We start from the raw sequence: 21,063 nt of genomic DNA on the forward strand, positions 1-21,063 counted from the left end.
CCAAATAATTTCCTCCACCTGTTCTCTCTCTCACCCCCTCCCCTCCCTCTCGCTCCCTCTCTCCTACCCTTCCCTCCCCCTCCCCTCCCTCTCGCTCCCTCTCTCCTACCCTTCCCTCCCCACTCCCCTCCCCTCCCCTCCCCCTCCCCTACCCATCCCTCCCCTCCCCTCCCCCTCCCCTCACCCGGTCCCTCCCTCTCCCCTACACGTCCCTCCCCCCGGCCCCTCTCTCGCTCTCCCACATCATTTCTTCCCATCCTCTCCCTCCTTCCTCTCACTCCCTCTCCCTACCTGTCCCTCCCTCTCTCCTACCCATCCCTCCCCCTCCCTCACCTGTCCCTCCTTCTCCTCCTTCCCTACCAGTCCCTTCCCCTCCCTCTCCTCCCTCTTCCCTACCCGTCCCTCCCTCTCCCCTACCTGTCTCTCCCTCTTCTCCCTCTCCCCTACCTGTCCCTCCCTCTCTCCTACCCGTCCCTCCCCCTCCCTCACCTGTCCCTCCTTCTCCTCCCTCTTCCCTACCAGTCCCTTCCCGTCCCTCCCTCTCCCCTACCTGTCCCTCCCTCTCCTCCCTCTCCCCTACACGTCCCTCCCCCTCCCTTCCGCTGCCCCCTCTCCACCCGCCCCCACCCCTCTCTCACCTGCCCCCTCTCTCACCCACCTCATCCCATCTCCCCTATCTCCCCTCCCCCAGTCTCTTGCACCCCCCCACCCTGCTCTCCCTTGCCCTTCAGTGCTCTCGCCCTCTGAAGCTCCTCATCATTCTCTCTCTCTCTCTCTCTCTCTCTCTCTCTCCCTCTCTCTCCCTCTCTCTCCCTCTCTCTCCCTCTCTCTCCCTCTCTCTCCCTCTCTCTCCCTCTCTCTCCCTCTCTCTCCCTCTCTCTCCCTCTCTCTCCCTCTCTCTCCCTCTCTCTCCCTCTCTCTCCCTCTCTCTCCCTCTCCCTCCCTCCCCCCCCCCAACATGCCTGCACACTCACTCTCCCTCACACACCTGCCCCCTCTCACCATTTATCTAGCTGAAAGTAAGGAGCAGTTTACAATTGCCAATTAACTTGCCATTTCTTGGATAGAGGAAGTCAGAGCAGATGGAGAAAATGTGCAAGCTCCACACACATGGCATCTGAGGTTGGGATCATACCAAGATCATTGCAACTGTAACAGCAACTTTAACTGCTGTAACCACTGTACTTCCCCTATAAGAGTAAAAATTTTGCACAATGTTTTCCTGTATGAAGAATATGTGCCAAAGGACAAATACTTCCAGTCAAACATTGACTAAGATCCACATCATTGGCACATGACAAGCTGCCACTGCAGTCTTCAAGTGAAGATATTTCTGAAGTGCTGTGTCGTAGGCATTTCCTAAGCCCTGAACAGCATGGTTGTCTGGAGGGGGTGGGGAAAGTGAAGCATTCCACATATCATTCTTGATATACCAAGTACCATATTGTATGGTTTGTGGTATATCAAAGAATTTGAACAGCTTGTGTTCTGATGTGCTCGATTTTCTCGCACTCTATGGTAAGAACTGATGTGTTCAGGAGAGATTATTGCAAAAACCCCAATGAGATCCTGCATTGCATTTTGCAGATGATACATAGTGTAGCACTTGGTGGAAAAGATGAATGTTTATGACGGTGGACAGGGTGTGAATCAAGTCAGTTGTTTGTAACTGTGGTGTCAAGCTTGTTGATGGTTGTTGGACCAGCAGATGATGTGCTTGTTGCAGTTGGTAAAATTCCATCTTTCCCTGAACATGCAGGTACAATTCCATACTGCCATCATAGAGAGCATCCTTATATCAGCCATTACTGTCTGGTTTGCTGCAGTGTACTTTCACAATGTATGAAAATTACAGCAAACTGTCAGGTCAGCTGAAAAGATCAGGTCTGCCTTCACTTGTATGTGCTCAGGACAAAGAAGTAAATACGAAGATCATTGTGGACACTATTCACCTTGCAAACTGCCGTTTCTAAAAGCTCAAGCATCACAGCACTATTAAAACAAACCACGCCATCTTAATATGCATTTTTGCACATTTTATTCTATATTTATATTTTAATCTCTAACTTTATATAATAATTTTTTATAATTGTTGAATGTTGTATTTTTTTTGCACTTCATGCCCTGATCAGCACATCACAGCAAATTTATAATACATGTAAATATGTGGTGAATAAAGTTGATACCAATCTTTGATTTGTCACTCAAAATATGCCTTTAAGATGGGAAATCAGGAGATCAGTCATTTTCCATGTATCCGCACTTTTAACTGAGTTCTGCACAGCTGTAGCATCTGGATTGGCAAACTAGTAGCATACAATAAGATTGCACACACACAAAAAGTTGCACGCAGCATGCATTATTACCTCCAGATTCTTTAAACCCCACCCATAGTAAAGAAACATAATAGTCATTTTTACTACAGTGAATTATTTTTACAATTTGAGAGCAGTAAGATGTTTTCACAGGAAATGTCTCCTGCTGACTTGGTGTCAGCTAGATTGTTACAACACGTGATGTCGGATGATAGTGTTTTGAAATCTTTGCAGACCTGATGTACACATCAGTATTTGGATAGTAAACGGTTGGGCCAGTTAGCATTGGCTTTGCTTATATTTTTCTGTTGTTTGTGAGTGAATAAGTTGTTTGTTCAATGATAATAACTAGTAGTTTAGTGCCTCAATTTATTTTTAATTGCTTTTTAAAAGATTAATATATTTTTGAAAAGGTTTTTAAAATGCTTCATTTATTTCAAGCTCAATTTCATTTAAATAAGCAACAGGACAAAATTTTTCCTTAATGTTCATAATTATTGTACTAATTCATCAATAAGTGATAATCTCTGTTCAAAGTAATTGTAGCATTCAAGATGATTTTTTAGAGGATTATTGCCAATTTGGGCACACACTCTAAAAAGGTTTGCCACCTCTGGCTTAGGTAATTTGTCCCATTAAGTTTCTGGTCAGCGGTGGGGATTAATGGTGGGAAATTCAATAATGATTAGCAGAGATTTTTTGGTGAACTTTTGTTGAAGATGATCATTGTCTGGCATGCATATGTTGGGAATTAACACCATATGCCTGGTTGCTGTCCAGTTGATGTTGCATGATGGGACATGGATAAAGTTATTGGAGGCATTGTGAATGGAACCAAATGAAATGTAATCAGCAGGCACCATCTCCAATTTTAATTTCATGGAGAAATTATTATGATCAAAGCAGTCAAAGATAGCTAAGGATAAAATTTTCCAGCAAAAGCAACTTACAATCCAATTCATAACCTCTCAACAACTGCGCCATGTCATTTTCCACTTGGCTGTCCAGATTTTCCTCTGTGATTCTTGTTGACTTTTTTGGGCCACATCAAAGTTGTATTATGTTAAATCTGCATTTGTTTCAAGGACTGTTATATTAACTTGACTCATTTGTTCTGTCCAAAATTGGATATCTATAGTAATGACAGCTGGCAGAACCCAACTGAGGATTAGCAAAATGGGTAATTAATCAGTGGGTGGTTTGCTCATGCTGATCCCGTCCAATACTTATCTGACGATCTGGAGTAGGCTGACGTAGTGGTAGTTGGTTACATTAGAAATGTCTTTTTCTGTTTAGGATGTACCCAGGCAGTTTCCACATTGTCCAGTAGAGGCCAGTGTTGTAGCTGTACTGCATCAGTCTGGCAATACGTTTGGCTAGTTTACAACTCAGCATTAGAGCTGGAAGTTGACTGGGTCCAGTTGCTAGATAGATAGATAGATACTTTATTCATCCCCATGGGGAAATTCAACTTTTTTCCAATGTCCCATACACTTGTTGTAGCAAAACTAATTACATACAATACTTAACTCAGTAAAAAAAATATGATATGCATCTAAATCACCATCTCAAAAAGCATTAATAATAGCTTTAAAAAGTTCTTAAGTCCTGGCGGTAGCATTTTTGATGCATTTGGTGCATTCGTATACACTCAGTGGTCACTTTATTAGGCACACCGGTTAAGTACAACAGCATCTGTTGCTGTGCCCCATCCACTTCAGTGTCAAACATGTGCACAAAAATCCCAGAAGATCAGCAGTATCTGAGATACTCAGACTACCAAGTTTGGCACCAACAATCATTCCACAGTCAAAGCCACTTGGATCACATTTCTTCTCAATTCTGACGTTTGGTCTGAATCCCAGTTGAACCTCTTGACTGTGTCTGCATGCTTTTATGTATTAAGTTGCTGCCACGTAATTGGCTGATTCGTAGTTATTTGCATTAATGAACAGGTGTACAGTTGGGCCTAATAACGAGGTCACTGAGTGTATATTGTGCATGGAATTAAGTTGATGATTTAATCCTGTGGTAGTAAATAGTGTAGGGGCCACAATGAATCATAAATCCGGCATTAATATAAAAAGATGCACAAAGATTCTTCAGCTTGTTTTTTCATATTCTTGGTCACCATCATGGGAAGCCTAAAGGATTTGATTGTAAAACAGAAGAATTAGCAGTAGGAGGAGGCCATCATGCCTTTACAAACTGCTCTGCCATTCATCAAGATTTCAGCATTTTCATCATTCACTTGATTTCCATATAATCAAATATCCATCAACTTGTTTTAAACAAACTCTACTTCTGATTTCATACCACCCACCTGTGAAAATTTTCCCCTACATCCACTTTGAGCTATCTAAGAATTTTAAATGTTTCAGTGAGATCTGTCATTCTTCTAACTGCTAAAGAATACAAGCCTAATCTACTTGACCTGTGCCTGTAGAGCAAACCTATTTCAGGAATCAGTGTTGATAATTCTTCACTGTGCTTCCTTGAGGACTTTTTTTTTGAATAAGGAAACCAAAGCAGTACCTATGAGTTTTGGCATGTCCTTTTGTGATAAAAGCCAATGTATGACTTTTGCCCTGCTAATTGCTTGCTGCCTATACTTGCAATCTTTTATTGGCTAGTGTGCAAGGATACCCAGGTCCCTTAAAGATCAATATTTCCCAGTCTTCTGCCATTTAAAACAAATTCTCTTTTGTGCACCCAAGAGGATGATCACTTTATTCCATTTTATATCTGTATGTCATGTTTTAAACTATTCACTTGTTTTTCCACATGTCCTTCATGCCTCCTTTAAATGGGTCTCCTTACCTGCAATCCCATTTTTAGTATTATCACAAACCTTGGAGCTATGACACTTTGTACCTCTGGCCATTTCAATCATTAAGTGTTGCAAGCCACAGCTTTCCCATCTGAGAAAAATCTGTTCCCTTTCTTTGCTTTCTGTCTGTTAATCAGTTCTCAGTTCATTCCAATATTTCCATTTTGACCGAGTTTTTTCACCAACATCTGTTACATGCACCAAGAATTCACACATACATTATAAACAAAAACAAAATAAAACAACTGTAGATGCTGGCAATCTGAAGAAAACAGAAAATGCTCAATAAATTGAAACACTAAATACAAAGATTGTTGTCAAGCAGCTTCTGTTGAAGAGTCGATAACATTAATGGTTTGTGTTGAAAGAGAGTAAACAAGATGCTGAGGAAAGAAAAGATGATATGAGAAGTAGAAGTACAGACACTTCACCTTCTCTGTTTCCATGGCATTGATGAAGTTTTCTTGAGGTTAGGAGGAAACAGAGAACATGAAAGCCATAAGAAATGCCTAGCAGCTTAGGTGTTTGATCCATTGTTACAGAGGCAAAACTGATCCAGTGTTGCAGATGACCTTGCAGGAGATCTGACCAGTTCCGATAGAAGCAGCAAAAGTAGGTGAATTGAAGTAATTTCATTTGATATCCGGTCTACATGGCCATAACTGTGCTCAGGTAAAAGATGTGATGCAGCTTCTTTGGGTTAAGTTGAACTTCAGTATAATAATGCAAGCAATCACTCACAGGACATAGTGTAAGAGAGGATTAAAATGGTTGGTAACTGGAAACTTAATGTTGCCTGCAGGCTGAATGTAATCTACAAACAAAGCACCCAGTCTAAGTTTGGTTTCATCAAATGCCACTCTGTAAGCATGGAATGTAGTACATTAGTTTGACCAGGAGTCGTAGAATAAACAGTCCCTTTGGATCACAAAGAGGGAAGAAGAGTACATCTCTGCTGGTGGAATCTTGTTGATGTCAGAAATGGCTAAGAGTGATTTGTTGAATGTAGAAGTGGGTGAAATAGCAAATGAGGATGAAAGTACTATCCTTCCTCTTTTTCAGGAGGAGAAGTGGTAAGGGGGAGGACATGGAAAAGTAGGTAATTATTTCTATGATGTTACAATAAAGAGAATTACGTTCCAAATATTGAGAGAATTACTCTTTCAAAAAGTGAAATTATTCAAGGATAAGCTAAATAATATTTGAACTTTGAGAATTTTATTTGAAGTACAACTAGCATGATTAGAACAGTTGCACAGTATTTTATAATGCATGGATCATTTGACAAAATGGCAACTACTGAGTCGGGGAGTGCTTCAGCAGTTGTTGTAGCTATAGTAGTAGTGATTAGGAAATGTTCTGTTCTGCAGCAGATACTCAAGATACAAAGGAAAGTGAGAATCTAAGGTAAGACCATAAGATATAGGAGCAGAATTAGGCCATTCAGCCCATTGAGTTGACTCTTCCATTCCATCATTGCTGATCCTGAATCCCACCATATCCTTTAATGCCCTGACTGATCAGGAAACAACTTCTGCCTTAAATTACCCATGGACTTGGCTTCCCCCACAGTCTGTGGTAGAGTATTCCATGGATTCATTACTCTGGCCAAAAAAGTTTCCCCTTGCCTCTGTTGTAAAAGGTTTCCCCTCAATTTTGAGGCTGTGCCCTGCAGTTCGGGATACCCCCACCAGAAGAAACATCCTCTCCGCATCCACTCTATCTAGTCCATTCAATATTTGGTGGGTTTCAATGAGATCTTCTCCCACCCCCCAATTTTTCAACTTCCAGTGAGTACAGGCCCAGAGCTGTTGAACCCCATTTATTCCTGGAATCATCCTTGTGAAACTCCTCTGGACCCTCTCCAATGATAACAGATCCGTTCTGAGATATGGGGCTCAAAACCCCTCATACAAACTCTTCTCCCTCCTGCCATCTGGGAAAAGGCACCAAAGCATTCGGGCTCTCACGACCAAACTCTTCCCCCAAGCTATCAGACTCCTCAATACCCAGAGTCTGGACTGACACCAACTTACTGCCCTCCACTGTACCTATTGTCTAATTTATGCCTGCACTGTTTTGTGCACTTTATGCAGTCCTGGGTGGATCTGTAGTCTAGTGTAGTTTTTTTCTGTGTTGTTTTCACGTAGTTCAGTGTAGTTTTTGTATTGTTTCATGTAGCACCATGGTCCTGAAAAATGTTGTCTCGTTTTTACTGTGTACTGTACCAGCAGTTATGGTCGAAATGACAATAAAAAGTGACTTGATGTGACTTGAAAACTGTTGACAATACTCCAAGATCGGGCTGACTAGTGTTTTATAAAGACTCATCATTATCTTCTTGTTTTTATATTCTGTTCTTGAAATAAGTACCAACATTGCATTTGCCATCTTTACCACAGATTCAACCTGTAAATTAGCCTTCTGGGTGTCTTGTATGAGGTTTCCTAAGTTCTGATGTTTGAACCTTCTCCCCATTTAGGTAATAGTCTGCACTATTATTCTTTTAACCAAAATGCAATATTAATTTCCCAACACTATTTCATCTGCCACTTTTTTGCCCATTCTTCCAATTTGGCTAAGTCCTGCTGGAAACTAGAACCTAGAAAGGAATCTAGAACCTATCTAGTTCTTTATAAAGGTCTAATTTGTATATACCATTAACTTTAGTGTTTTGTGTTTTAGTACTGCAGAATTCTCTGCATCTCTACCTCACCAACTTTTCCAAGATGAATATGGCTTCTTTGCACTTTCAGCCAGAATGTTCCATTCACAGTTAAATTCATTTGACAGGTATTTAGTTAGTTTACAAGTTTACACATACTTTACTATATATTTGTTTTTATCATAGTAGATCTCTACAAACAGTTGCAAGAAAAAGGTTGTGAACCCTTTGCAGTTACCTAATTTTCTACATTAATTACTCATAAGATGTGAACTGATCTTCATCTAAGTCACAATAATAGACACACTACCTAAACAAATAACACACAAACAGTTGCATTTTTCGTGTCTTTATTGAACACGTTGTTTAATCATTCACAGTCCATGCTGGAAAAAGTATGTGAACCCTTGTATTTAATAACTGGTAGATTTGCATAATGGCGAGGAGGAATTTTAGACCATTCCTTCATACAAAACTGTTTCAGTTCATCAATATTTCTGGAATACCTTGCATGACCAGCCCTCAAGTCATGCAACAGCATCTCAATTGGTTAAGGACTCTGGCTTGGCCATTCCAAAACACAAATTTTCTTCTTTTTAAACTATTCTGTTGTTGATTTGCTCTCATGTTTCTTGTCATTGTCTGGTTGCATCATCCAATTTCTATTAAGCTTCAGGTGACAGATTGCCACCCTGACATTCTCCTGTAAAATGGCTTGAAACAATTTTGAATTCATTGTTCCCTCAACAATTGCGAGCTATCCAGGCCCTGAGAAAGCAAAGCCCCAAGCCATGATGCATCTTCCACCATGCTTCACAGTTAGAATGAGGTTTTGGTGTTAGTGTGTAGTGCCCCTTTTCCTCCAAATATTTCTGCCAAAAAGTTAATCAACATCAATTTGCGGGAGACTCCCAGAACTTTTGTCTGCAATACAGTAGCTCCATAGCAGCTAGCCGCTAGTTTAAATAGCGTTAGCTATGCTAATGAATGAATGACACCTGTTAAACTCACCTCAGCAGTGATTTAACCCACCATGGGCAATAGAAAAGTCACTGTTGCAAACAGTGCAGCGAGCAACACTGTCATTATTTTTTACCCCTATTAGGCAGGGGTACACCTTAGTGTAGTCTGGGGTGAAGTACGTTTTATATTTTCTTTTTTTGGAACACTGTATTATGGCGTTTGCGTGCACGCTCTCTCTCTTTCTCTCGCTCTCTCTCTCTCTCTCTCTCTCTCGTGCTCTCTCAAAAAAATCGATTTTTGGGATATTGTATATAATTTGCGGGCGTCAGGGAGCTGCTATCAATCTGCGGGAGACTCCCGGAACTTTCGGGAGAGGTGGGATGTCTGGCAACTGTGGAAAGAGAAACAGGATCAACAGTTTGGATTTAAGGACCTTTGCCAGAATGTTAATCCATTTTTGACTCTGCGTCACTATCATTTAACCTTTAGAGCCTACCCTTTTCTGATCTAAGAAACAGCTCACAGCCCATCCAGATACAGATCCCTAATTTCACCTTCTTCGGCAGTTTGAACGGGGCACGACTGCACAAGCGCATGAAAGTCGGCCTGTGAGGCAGCGGGAGAGTTTAAAAAGAGAGCAGATTAACCGAGTGGGCGACGGAGTAGTTGGAGTCAGAGTAGGAAGGCTTTGGCTTGAGAGGCTTCGGCGAGCAGAGGCTGAGGACGAGCTTGCTCCCAGTAAGGTAAGGCCGGGTAAGCTCCTTTAATAACCCTAATTAACTTAGGAGTAGGTAATAGAGGCAGCAGTTAGGGCAGTCGAGTGCTCCGTTTGCAGTATGTCGGAAGTCAGGGCGAGCACAATGGTCCCTGAAGACTACACCTGTAAAAGGTGCATCCAGCTGCAGCTCCTGATAAACCGAGTTAGGGAGCTGGAGCTGGATGAACTTCAGATCATTCGTGAGGCAGGGGCAGAAATAAACAGGAGTTACAGGGAGATAGTCACCCCTAAAAGTCAGGAGGCAGGTAGTTGGATAACAGTCAGGAGAGGGAAGGGGAATAGACAGAATGAGCAGAGCACCCCTGCGGCCGTACCCATCAATAATAAGTATACCGTTTTGGATACTGTTGGTGAGGACAACCTACCAGGGACAAGTTGCAGTGGTTGCATCTTTGGCACCGAGACTGGACCCTCAGCTCAGAAGGGAAGGAGGGAAAGGAGGAGAGCAGTAGTGATAAGGGATTCGATAGGGGGACAGATAGGAGGTTCTGTGGAAGAGATCGAGAATCCCGGATGGTCTGTTGCCTCCCTGGTGCCAGGGTCCGCGATATCTCAGATCGAGTTCTCAGTATTCTCAAGAGGAAGGGTGAGCAGCCAGATGTCATGGTCCATGTAAGGACCAATAATGTGGATAGGAAGAAGGAGGAGGTCCTGCAAAGAGAATTTAGGGAGTTAGGTGCAAAGTTGAAGGACAGGACCTCCAGGGTTGCAATCTCAGGATTGCTACCCATGCCACGTGCTAGTCAGGCTAGAAATAGGAAGATAATATGGCTAAGGAGTTGGTGCAGGAGGGAGGGCTTCATGCTTCTGGACAATTGGTCCTTGTTCCAGGGAAGGTGGGGCCTGTTCCAACAGGACGGGTTGCACCTGAACTGGAGGGGGAGTAACGTCCTTGTGGGAAAATTTGCTCGTGCTGCTCTTTGGAGGTTTAAACTAGATTTGCAGGGGGAGGGGAACCAGAGTGTTAGAGCAGATAGTGAGGTGGAGGAGGATAAAGGTCATGTGAGAGCTGCAAGTATAGTGCATGGAGTAAAGCCAGATCTAACATATAAAGAGGCTTTGAGGAAAGAGAAACAGAATAAAGGGTGTAAAGGTAGTAAGGTAGAAGGGCTAAAGTGTGTGTACTTCAATGCAAGAAGCATCAGGGACAAAGGTGATGAACTGAGAGCTTGGATACATACATGGAATTATGATGTAGTAGCCATTACAGAGACTTGGCTGGCACCAGGGCAGGAATGGATTCTCAATATTCCTGGATTTCAGTGCTTTAAAAGGGATAGAGAGGGGGAAAAAGGGGAGGAGGGGTGGCATTACTGGTCAGGGATACAATTACAGCTACAGAAAGGGTGGTTAATGTAGCACGATCCTCTTTTGAGTCAGTATGGGTGGAAGTCAGGAACAGGAAGGGAGCAGTTACTCTATTTGGAGTATTCTATAGGCCGCTGATAGCAGCAGAGATACCGAGAGGCAGATTGGGAGGCAGATATTGGAAAGGTGCAAAGATAACAGGGTTGTTATCATGGGTGACTTTAACTTCCCTAATATTGATTGGCACTTGATTAGTTCCAATGGTTTAGACGGGGCAGAGTTTAAGTGTGTCCAGGACAGATTCCTGTCACAGTATGTTGTCAGTCCGACTAGGGGGAATGCCATACTAGATCTAGTATTAGGTAACGAACCGTATCAGGTCACAGATCTGTCAGTGGGTGAGCATCTGGGGGACAGTGACCACCACTCCCTGGCCTTTAGCATTATCATGGAAAAGGATAGAATCAGAGAGGACAGGGAACTTTTTAATTGGGGAAGGGCAAATTATGAGGCTATAAGGCTAGAACTTGTGGGTGTGAATTGGGATGATGTTTTTGCAGGGAAATGTATTATGGACATGTGGTCAATGTTTAGGGATCTCTTGCAGGATGTTAGGGATAAATTTGTTCCGGTGAGGAAGATAAAGAATGGTAGGGTGAAGGAACCATGGGTGACAAGCGAGGTGAAGTATCTAGTCAGATGGAAGAAGGCAGCATACGTGAGGTTTAGGAAGCAAGGATCAGATGAGCCTATTGAGGAATATAGGGTAGCAAGAAAGGAGCTTAAGAAGGGGCTGAGGAGAGCAAGAAGGGGGCATGAGAAGGCCTTGGCGAGTAGGGTAAGGGAAAACCCCAAGGTATTCTTCAATTATGTGAAGAACAAAAGGTTGACAGGAGTGAAGGTAGGACCGATTAGAGATAAAGGTGGGAAGATTGTGCCTGGAGGCTGTGGAAGTGAGCGAGGTCCTCAAATGAATACTTCTCTTCGGTATTCACCAATGAGAGGGAACTTGATGATGGTGAAGACAATGTGAGTGAGGTTGATGTTCTGGAGCATGTTGATATTAAGAGAGAGGAGGTGTTGGAGTTGTTAAAATACATTAGGATGGATAACAACCCGGGGCCTGATGGAATATTCACCAGGCTGCTCCACGAGGCGAGGGAAGAGATTGCTGAGCCTCTGGCTAGGATCTTTGTCCTCGTTGTCCACGGGAGTGGTACCGGAGGATTGGAGGGAGGTGAATATTGTCCCCTTGTTCAAAAAAGGTAGTAGGGATAGTCTTGGTAATTATAGACCAGTGAACCTTATGTCTGTGGTGGGAAAGCTGTTGGAAAAGATTCTTAGAGATAGGATCTATGGGCATTTAGAAAATCATGATCTGATCAGTGATAGTCAGCATGGCTTTGTGAAGGGCAGATTGTGTCTAACAAGCCTGATAGAGTACTTTCAGGAGGTGATCAAGCATATAGATGAGGGTAGTGCAGTGGATGTGATCTACATTCAGATTCAGTTTATTGTCATTTATAAACTACAAATACAATGCAGTTAAAAAATGAGACAACGTTCTCCGGAATGATATCACGAAAAAGCACAAAACAGACCACACAAGAAAAACCACATAACGTTTGGTAATCCCCAATCCAGAGTCCAGAAGGCTGCTGCGTATCGATATAGCGCTACCGTCTTAGCACGTTCCCCGGAAAGGAACTACAAACCCAACAGACAAACCTGAAGCTACAAGACCTACACAAAACCACATTGTTACATATAGTTATAGTTAACACATAGTTTCAACAGTGCAGACAATACCATAAATTGATAAAAGACTAACTGACAAAGACCACATAATTATAACACATAGTTTCAACAGTGCAAAGCAATACCGTAATCTGATAAAGAGCAGTCCATGGCACGGTTTAAAAGAGAGTCTCAAAGTCCCGACAGCCCATCATCTCACGCAGACTGTAGAAGGAAGGAAAACTCTTCCTGCCATGAACCTCCAGTGCCGCAGCTTGCCAATACAGCACTTTGGGAGCTCCGACCACAGCCAACTCCGAGTCTGTCAGAAAACTTCGAGCCTCCGACTAGCCCTCCGACACCAAGCACCATCTCTGCCAAGCGCTTTGACCCCGGCACCGGCTGCCAAGCAACAGGCAAAGCTGAGTATTCGGGGCCTTCCTCCCGGAGATTTTTCTGATCGCACAGTAGCAGCGGCAGCGAAACAGGCATGGATTTTAGTAAGGTGTTTGACAAGGTACCACACAGTAGGCTTATTCAGAAAGTCAAAAGGCATGGGATCTGGGAAAGTTTGACCAGGTGGATTCAGAATTGGCTTGCCTGCAGAAAGCAGAGGGTCGTGGTGGAGGGAGTACATTCGGACTGGAGGGTTGTGACTAGTGGTGTCCCACAAGGATTGGTTCTGAGACCCCTACTTTTCATGATTTTTATTAACGACCTGGATGTGGGGGTAGAAGGGTGGGTTGGCAAGTTTGCAGATAACAAAGTTTGGTGGTGGTGTGGATAGTGTTGAGGATTGTCAAAGATTGCAGAGAGACATTGATAGGATGCAGGAGTGGGCTGAGAAGTGGCAGATAGAGTTCAACCGAGAGACATGTGAGATGGTACACATTTAACGGACAAACTCCAAGGCAGAGTACAAAGTAAATGACAGGATACTTGGAAGTGTGGAGGAGCAGAGGGGGTACATGTCCACAGATCCTTGAAAGTTGCCTCACAGGTAGATAGGGTAGTTAATGAAGCTTATGGGGTGTTAGCTTTCATAAGTCAAGGGATAGAGTTTAAGAGTCGTGGGGTAATGATGCAGCTCTATAAAACTCTGGTTAGGTCACACTTGGAGTACTGTGTCCAGTTTTGGATGCCTCACTATAGGAAGGAGGTGGAAGCATTGGAAAGGGTACAGAGGAGATTTACCAGGATGCTGCCTGGTTTAGAGAGTGTGGATTATGATCAAAGATTAAGGGAGCTAGGGCTTTACTGTCTGGAGAGGAGGAGAATGAGAAGAGACATGATAGTGGTATACAAGTTATTAAGAGGAATAGATAGAGTGGACAGCCAGCGCCTCTTCCCCAGGGCACCACTACTTAATACAAGAGGACATGGCTTTAAGGTAAGGGGTGGGAAGTTCAAGGGGGATATTTAGAGGAAGGTTTTTTACTCAGAGTTGGTGCGAGGAATGCACTGCCTGAGTCAGTGGTGGAAGCAGATACACTAGTGAAATTTAAGAGACTACTAGACAGCTATATGGAGGAATTTAAGTTGGAGGGTTATATGGGAGGCACGGTTTAAGGGTCAGCACAACATTGTGGGCCGAAGGGCCTGTATTGTGCTGTATTGTTCTATGTTCTATAAGTATTATCAAAAGTCTTTGGAAATTTGAAATATGATGTTCCTACCTCATTAAACTTGCCTGCTATTTCATCAAAAATTTAGATGTTGGTTCTTTTGACTGGAAAGATATTTCCTGTTCTAAATCTCTTGCATTACATATTGAATAACAGTTCTACTATATTCTGTTTTACTTGTCTACAGCTTGCAGTACTTGCTCTTACTGCCTGTACTCAATACTTTCCCTTTTTCCATAACATTTTATAGATGCAGTGTATTCCAGTTAATGGGCCATCAAGGCAGCTATTTATTTGGGACAGGTCTTAAAGAACAAAAACTAAATTGAGAAAATATCGGAGATTCCCCTTGATCATTTTGGAAACTATGCCGTTTAATTGGAGCAGGAGACTGTTGGCAAAATGTTTGCAACTAGTGTCAATCCCGTGCGCTTATGTGGCTGCTAGACACTACACCATGCTTGGAGTGATCATTTTTTAAAACAGTGTACGTTGCATGTGTTTGTGTTCAAAAAGCAGTGATTTTTGTCACTGATAGTTAATGAGAAATAAGCAGTAAGACAATTCAGAGCTGTTTTGCTCATTGTTGTTTTAAGCGTTCAGGCTTTGAGATGCCTGAAAAGGCTGGGAGTGAAAATGAAATAATTTCACTACTTCCAACAGGTTAGGAATTACAAAGAATTTGAAGGTATCGTGAATGTTGCAATGAAAATGAAGATTTGAAGGATACAATTGTAATAAGCATTGTCTGAGGACAGTCTGTTATCTACACTAGGTGTCTGTATTGATTTTCTTCATTTATAGTCAATCATTAGAACACGACGAATGAATTCTTCCATTGATAACTATTAGGAACTAATACAGTTTTATAGTACTGTAGTATTGTAAGTGTTCTAATTTATTTTGTATTTCATTTAAGTACATAATTTGTTATTCATTTAAATGGTAGTTTATCTTTTTTATACCTAAACTATTTCCATGCAACTTCACCTAATTGGGGCAGCTGCTTAATTGGGCCAAGATGTATGTCTAGTAGCATCTGTGCTTTATTTCTGCAGTCCAAAGTGTAGTTTCAAAATAATTTGTTAGCAAGAGATCTCAGAGATGAGTTTTCTCAAAGGTTAATTCAGCTTCCTGTCTCTTCCTTCCCCACAACCTATCTGTTCTCCTTTCTTTTACTTTTGCCTATGAGTGAATAACCAGTTGAATAGTTGACTAGGTGGAACAATGAAGGTGCTATCATTTAGAGCAGAGGTTTCCAGCCTTTTTTATGCCATGGACCAATACCATTCAGCAAGGGATGTGTGGACCCCAGGTTGGGGACCCCTGATCTAGAGAGACAATCTGGAGCAAATTCAGTGAAGTTAATGATTGGAAACAAACCTCTTTTAGGACTTAGTGATATGATGAACCAGTGATTTCATGATCTTCTGAAGGACTTGGCATACTTAATTCTCAATCATACAGCTACGGCACCTTAAGCAGATGAAAGTACATAGCCACAGCTGAAAGGGAGGTGGAGGACTCCAATCCAGACTGAAATGCTGGGGAATGAATCTTCCTCTGACGATAATCTTGTTAACAAATGTACAGTCACTGGAGAATAAGCTGAAGGACCCAAGGGCAAGATTGTTGTATCAAAGGAAAATGAGGTATTGCTGCGTTCTGTGTTTCATGGAGACATGGCTCACTCTGGACACGCTACATACATTGGCAAAGTCCAAGGGCTTCACAATACACTGATTTGAACGGACTGCTGATTTGGAGAAGCTACAAGGCTTCTGTGTTTCATGATAACACTCTTGTTCCTCTGACTTGTAACATCTAATGGTTAAGTACCAACCATTCTACTTACCAAGAGTTTTCCTCTGTAATTCTGACAGCAGTTTACATACCGCCAAAGACTTGTGTTAAGCCACCATCAGCAAACAAAAAACGGTTTATCCTGAAACTTTTCAAATTATTGTCAGGGACTTCAGTCAGTCTTGTTTGAAGAAATATCTGCCCTTATCATCACCATATCTCCTGTAACACCAGGGGACCCAACACACTCGACCACTGCTGTACTATGATTAGGAATGCCTACCGTTCCATGCCTAGACTGCATTTTGAATAACTTGATCACTTGGCTGTCCTCCTCCTATCTGCATACAAGCAGAGGCTAAAGAGCAAGGCTCCAGATATCAAAACAACAGAGGAGCTCAAGGGAGGCAGAGGAGTGGTTATGAGATAGCTTTTAGTCAGAGGATTGAGCCGTGTTCAAGGACTTGTCATCTGATCTGAATAAATACACCACTGTTGCCATGGACTTTAGCAAAAAAGTAGTAGACAAGTGAGTCACCACAAAAACATCTTGAGTCTTCCCCAACCAGAAGTCCTGGATGAATCAAGAGATCCACAATCTGCTGAGGCCAGTCCAGTGGCATTCAGGTCTGTTGCTGAAGCAAAATGCAAGAGGTCCTGGTATGATATCCAGAAAGCAATCTGCAACGTGGCAATTCTGGACCAAACCTCAGTCACTGAAGGATGCCTGATTGCTGTGGCAGAGTTTGAATGCTATCATCTCCTACAAAGTAAAACCAAGTAACATAGGTGACAGTAAGACTTTACTCTCAGATGAGCTCGGTGCCTTCTATGCTCGCTTTGACCATCAAAACATGATGCACCTTCACTAACTCCCACAGCACCCGATGACCCTGTGATTTCAAGCTCTGAGGCTGACGAGAGCATCCTTCAGGAGGGTGAACCCATGGAAAGCAGCCAGTCCAGACAGGGTACCTGGCTGAGTACTAAAGACTTGTATTGCTCAACTGGCTGGATTGTTCACTGATATCTTTAACCTCTCGCTTCAGCAGTCTGAGGTACCCAACTGCTTCAGGTAGGCTTCATTTATACCAGTGCCTAAGAAGAATGTAGAAATCTGACTCAATGACTATAACACAGTAGCACTTACACCCACCACGATGAAGTGCCTTGAGAGACTGTTGATGAAATGTATATCAACTTCTACCTGAGGCAATTTGAATCTGCTTCAATTCGCCTGTTGTCACAACAGGTTAACCACGGATGCTATCTTATTGGCTCTTCACAACTGTAGAACAGCTGGACAGCGAAGATGCATAAATCAGAATGCTCTTCATTGATGACAGCTCAGCATTCAATACTATCATTCCCTAAAATCTTCTATTTCTCCCAACTGTTAATAAGTTGCCAATTTTTAATTGGAGATTTATATTGTAAGCACAATAGGTATTTATGATTTGGCAACAGCAAAGACTTTATTAAAGAAACCAAATATCTCAAAATCCAAGAGTGTTCACCAGTTTGTGTGACCGTATTAAAAGAATACCCAGTGTGTCACAGATTACAGGTAGCAGTCTAATTCTAGAGTCTTTGTATCATCTAGTGAAGAACCAGCTTAGAATATTAGTGACGTAGCAGTGGGTAGGTGCAGGTTGCACTGAGAAAATTTCCAAATGTACGAACAATGCTATTTTTTAATGTGGCATAAAGTAAGAATGTTTTAAGCACAACAAATGCGATTTAAGATATCCTTTCCATCTTGAAATTATGTAGTGTGAGGACAGATTTTTAAAACAGGAGTGTCCTCTAATGGCATTTATTGTAATTGTCTTTGATGTAATTGCACTACCAAGCTAAACAATTTTGCTTACGTGCTTCTGCTAATTTATAAAAAAGTTTCACAGAAACTTGCAACACCATGGTTTAAGAATAGCAATAAAACTTTTTAGGAATCTAAACAGTATTGTTTTAGTCTTTTATGACTAGATCGCATACATTATTATCAATGAAGTGGGCTCTTTCTGTGGATTTCAGGATCTGGTTTCTTAATATGTTTGTGGTGCTGCACTGGTTTGTGTTCCTTATTTCATCAAATGTTTGAACAATTATTGGGGTGCTATTTATCAGCATTATTCTGACTCAACTATTTCAAGTTGCAGCAGGAGTTCTATAATATAAAGGACATATGCATGGTTCTGTGCATGCATTTGTCTGCCCAGTGTTACCAAGAGAAGCTATTCTGGAGACTATCATGGAACTGTCGCTCTGCCTTTTCTTATTGTTTCATGATCAGATTTGGAACTTACTCATTTCAGTGATATCTTTTTCAATCAGCAGAAGAGGGAAAGCAGTGACTTTTGCAAAGATGCTATTGTACTCTTTAGTTACATTGCTCTAGTTCAAAGCAGATGATCTTGCTGATCTTTTTTTAAATATTAAAAGGAACAGGAAATAAAGAAAATATATTAACCTGTGAAAGAGGCAGCCTAGAAAAATGGAAATAAGATTCTATCATAGAAAGAGACTCGATGAATGGACATATTCCCACATATATATACTTTTTGTCTTTATCTTAGTATGTAATATCTGTTACAATATAATATGTGATGTCATAAAAAAACTCCTGGATTTTGGCTGGTAAAATGACAATAGCATGTATGTATGAGAAATTTTATTTCTTGGATTACCACTCATGAACATGGATGTGCTGACACTCCTGAGAGATGCAGCTTCTTTGTGTCCTTACTGTACTTTTCTATAGCATTCATCGTGGAGTTCTGTAGTGGAGGTTCATATTCCTGCTAGTACGATTGAGGAGTAATTTAATTGACCAATGCACTATAAATGATATGATGACCTGTCCAAAATATTCGACCACTTACACTTAAGCTTAGGTGCAGAAAGTATTAATTGTGTCCCAATACTGGAGTAGAAACTTGGAGCTCTGTGATTTTACTTCCTTGTCTTGTGGTTTCAATTTCCAAAATAATTTTGAACTAATCTATCCTTTTTAGTATTACAATGCATGATTATTTATTCTTGATGTGAAGATATCACAGAAAGAAATCTGGTGAGGTGCTGTGTCCCACACTTAGTTCTAAATATTTCTGTTAAGGATTGTAAATTAAGACAGCAAAGATTAGCCTGGCATACAAATTGAAAAAATTGCCATTTTTCAACATACAATGTGCCCAGTAATCTCAGCTTTATTTCATAGCTAAGGGTGAAATTCAGATGTTGAGTAGACAATAATCAAATGTGGTTCAAAATTTACATATGTGGTTATGTACATTGCTCACATGAACACTTTTTAAAAACAAAAGTCAAATGCAGGAAATTGTAGCTTTCTGATTGATAAAAGTTTTTAATAAGGATACAAGAATTCTTTTCTGAGTTCTTGCCAACAAAAAAACCCCTTTTTGCAATAATTGTTTTTTTTATTTTTGTTTTGCATAGGAAAGATGACAAAGACTACGCTTTAAAACAAATAGAGGGTACTGGAATTTCTATGTCTGCTTGCAGAGAAATAGCAGTAAGTAAACACCATAGTTTTTATTTTTTAAAGGAAATGCTGTGGCAAAATGATATTTCATCTGGTTGCGGCTAAATATCCCTTGAAAAATTAATGAAATTATTAATAAATATCAGAATGAAAATAAAATTTTGACATGAATAAATATAGTTCAATAACACTGCATTGCCAGAAATTGTTCGGGATGCAAACAAGTAATTGGTCCATGGACCACAGCAATAGCATATGAATATAGAATGCATACTGGACATAGAATTTCCTAATAATTAATGGGCATTTATGAAGAGAGTAGTTAAGCTCTGTGTCCTGTTTTGTGAGCGAGGACATAAGAGTACAGTTGGAATTTGTCCTGATAACTCACTGCTGCCACAAAACTTGAAAGATGGAAAACAATCCTAGAAAACATCAAGTTGGATTACTTATTATTCTGAATAAAAGTAAGTATGAACATTAGCACATTCTGTTTGCTGTTCCATGATTATTAATCAGGTTAAAGTAATCTTGAGTTTCTGACAGTTTATTTCTGTTAACACATGCTTATTTAAGCTTGCTACAGTTTGTTCTTTAAATTGATTTGACTTGAATTCAACAGATGTCTGTTTGCACATTTAACTAAAGGAATTTCCTGAGATGGTTATTTCTAAGTGCCGAATTAGGTTAATGCAGCAGTGCAAAGGTCCAGTTGAATTAGTTATTTTCTCAATGCTGTTTTTGAGATCTTTCTGTATATAGTTCTCAGACATAATCTAACTAAACAGCTGTTGTTAGCTTCTCACAGCAATAGCATTAGAGTTTATTTCCCACTCCAAGAACCATTTAATCTAGGATGGTGATGGTGCTGCATTAAATGAGATGTTAAACCCAGGGTCCCCCAGTTCAAAGTCACTTTATTATCAAAATGCATATATGTCGTCATATAGAACCCAGAGATACATTTTCTTGCGGGCATATTCAATAAGTCCATAATGGAATAATATATTGAATTAATGAAAGACTGCACCAACTTGGGCATTCAGCTAGTGTGTGAAAGACAACAAACTACAAATACAAAAGAAAAAAGCAATATAATAAATATCAAGAATGAGATGAACAGTCCTTGAAAGTGAACACTTTTTAAAAACAAAAGTTGGTTGTGGGGGCATTTCAGTGATGAGGCAAATGAAGTTGAGTGAAGTTATCCCCCTTGGTTCGAGAGCCTGGTGGTTGTGGGGTACTAACTGTTACTGAACCTGGTGGTGTGAGTCCTGAGGCTCCTGTACCACCTTCCTGATGGCAGCAGCGAGAAGAGAGCATGACCTGGGTGGGGTCCCGATGATGGATGCTGCTTTCCTGTGATAATGCTTTGTGTAGATGTGCTCAATGGTGGGGAGAGCTTTAATTGTGGTGGACTGGGCTGTATCCACTACTTTTTGAAGGATTTTCTTTTCAAGGGCATTGGTGTTTCCATACCAGGCTGTAATACGCCAGTTAATATACTCAGCACCACACATCGATAGAAGTTTGTGAA

At 41.2% G+C, this 21,063-nt stretch overlaps 1 protein-coding gene across 7 annotated transcripts in view; it reads left to right on the top strand.

Annotated features, from left to right (window-relative positions):
- Window positions 1-21,063, top strand: part of cdk8 (cyclin dependent kinase 8) — a 105,987-nt gene that overhangs the window by 5,551 nt on the left and 79,373 nt on the right. For 6 of the 7 annotated variants that reach the window (XM_073043780.1, XM_073043781.1, XM_073043778.1 and 3 more), the window contains exon 2: window positions 19,481-19,556. The exons of the other annotated variant lie outside the window; for it this stretch is intronic. In XM_073043780.1, the coding sequence (XP_072899881.1) occupies window positions 19,481-19,556 (76 nt within the window). The remainder of the gene's footprint in view (window positions 1-19,480; window positions 19,557-21,063) is intronic. 7 annotated transcript variants of the gene reach the window in all.

This window comes from Hemitrygon akajei, chromosome 4 (assembly GCF_048418815.1).
Source record: "Hemitrygon akajei chromosome 4, sHemAka1.3, whole genome shotgun sequence".
Taxonomy (NCBI): domain Eukaryota; kingdom Metazoa; phylum Chordata; class Chondrichthyes; order Myliobatiformes; family Dasyatidae; genus Hemitrygon; species Hemitrygon akajei.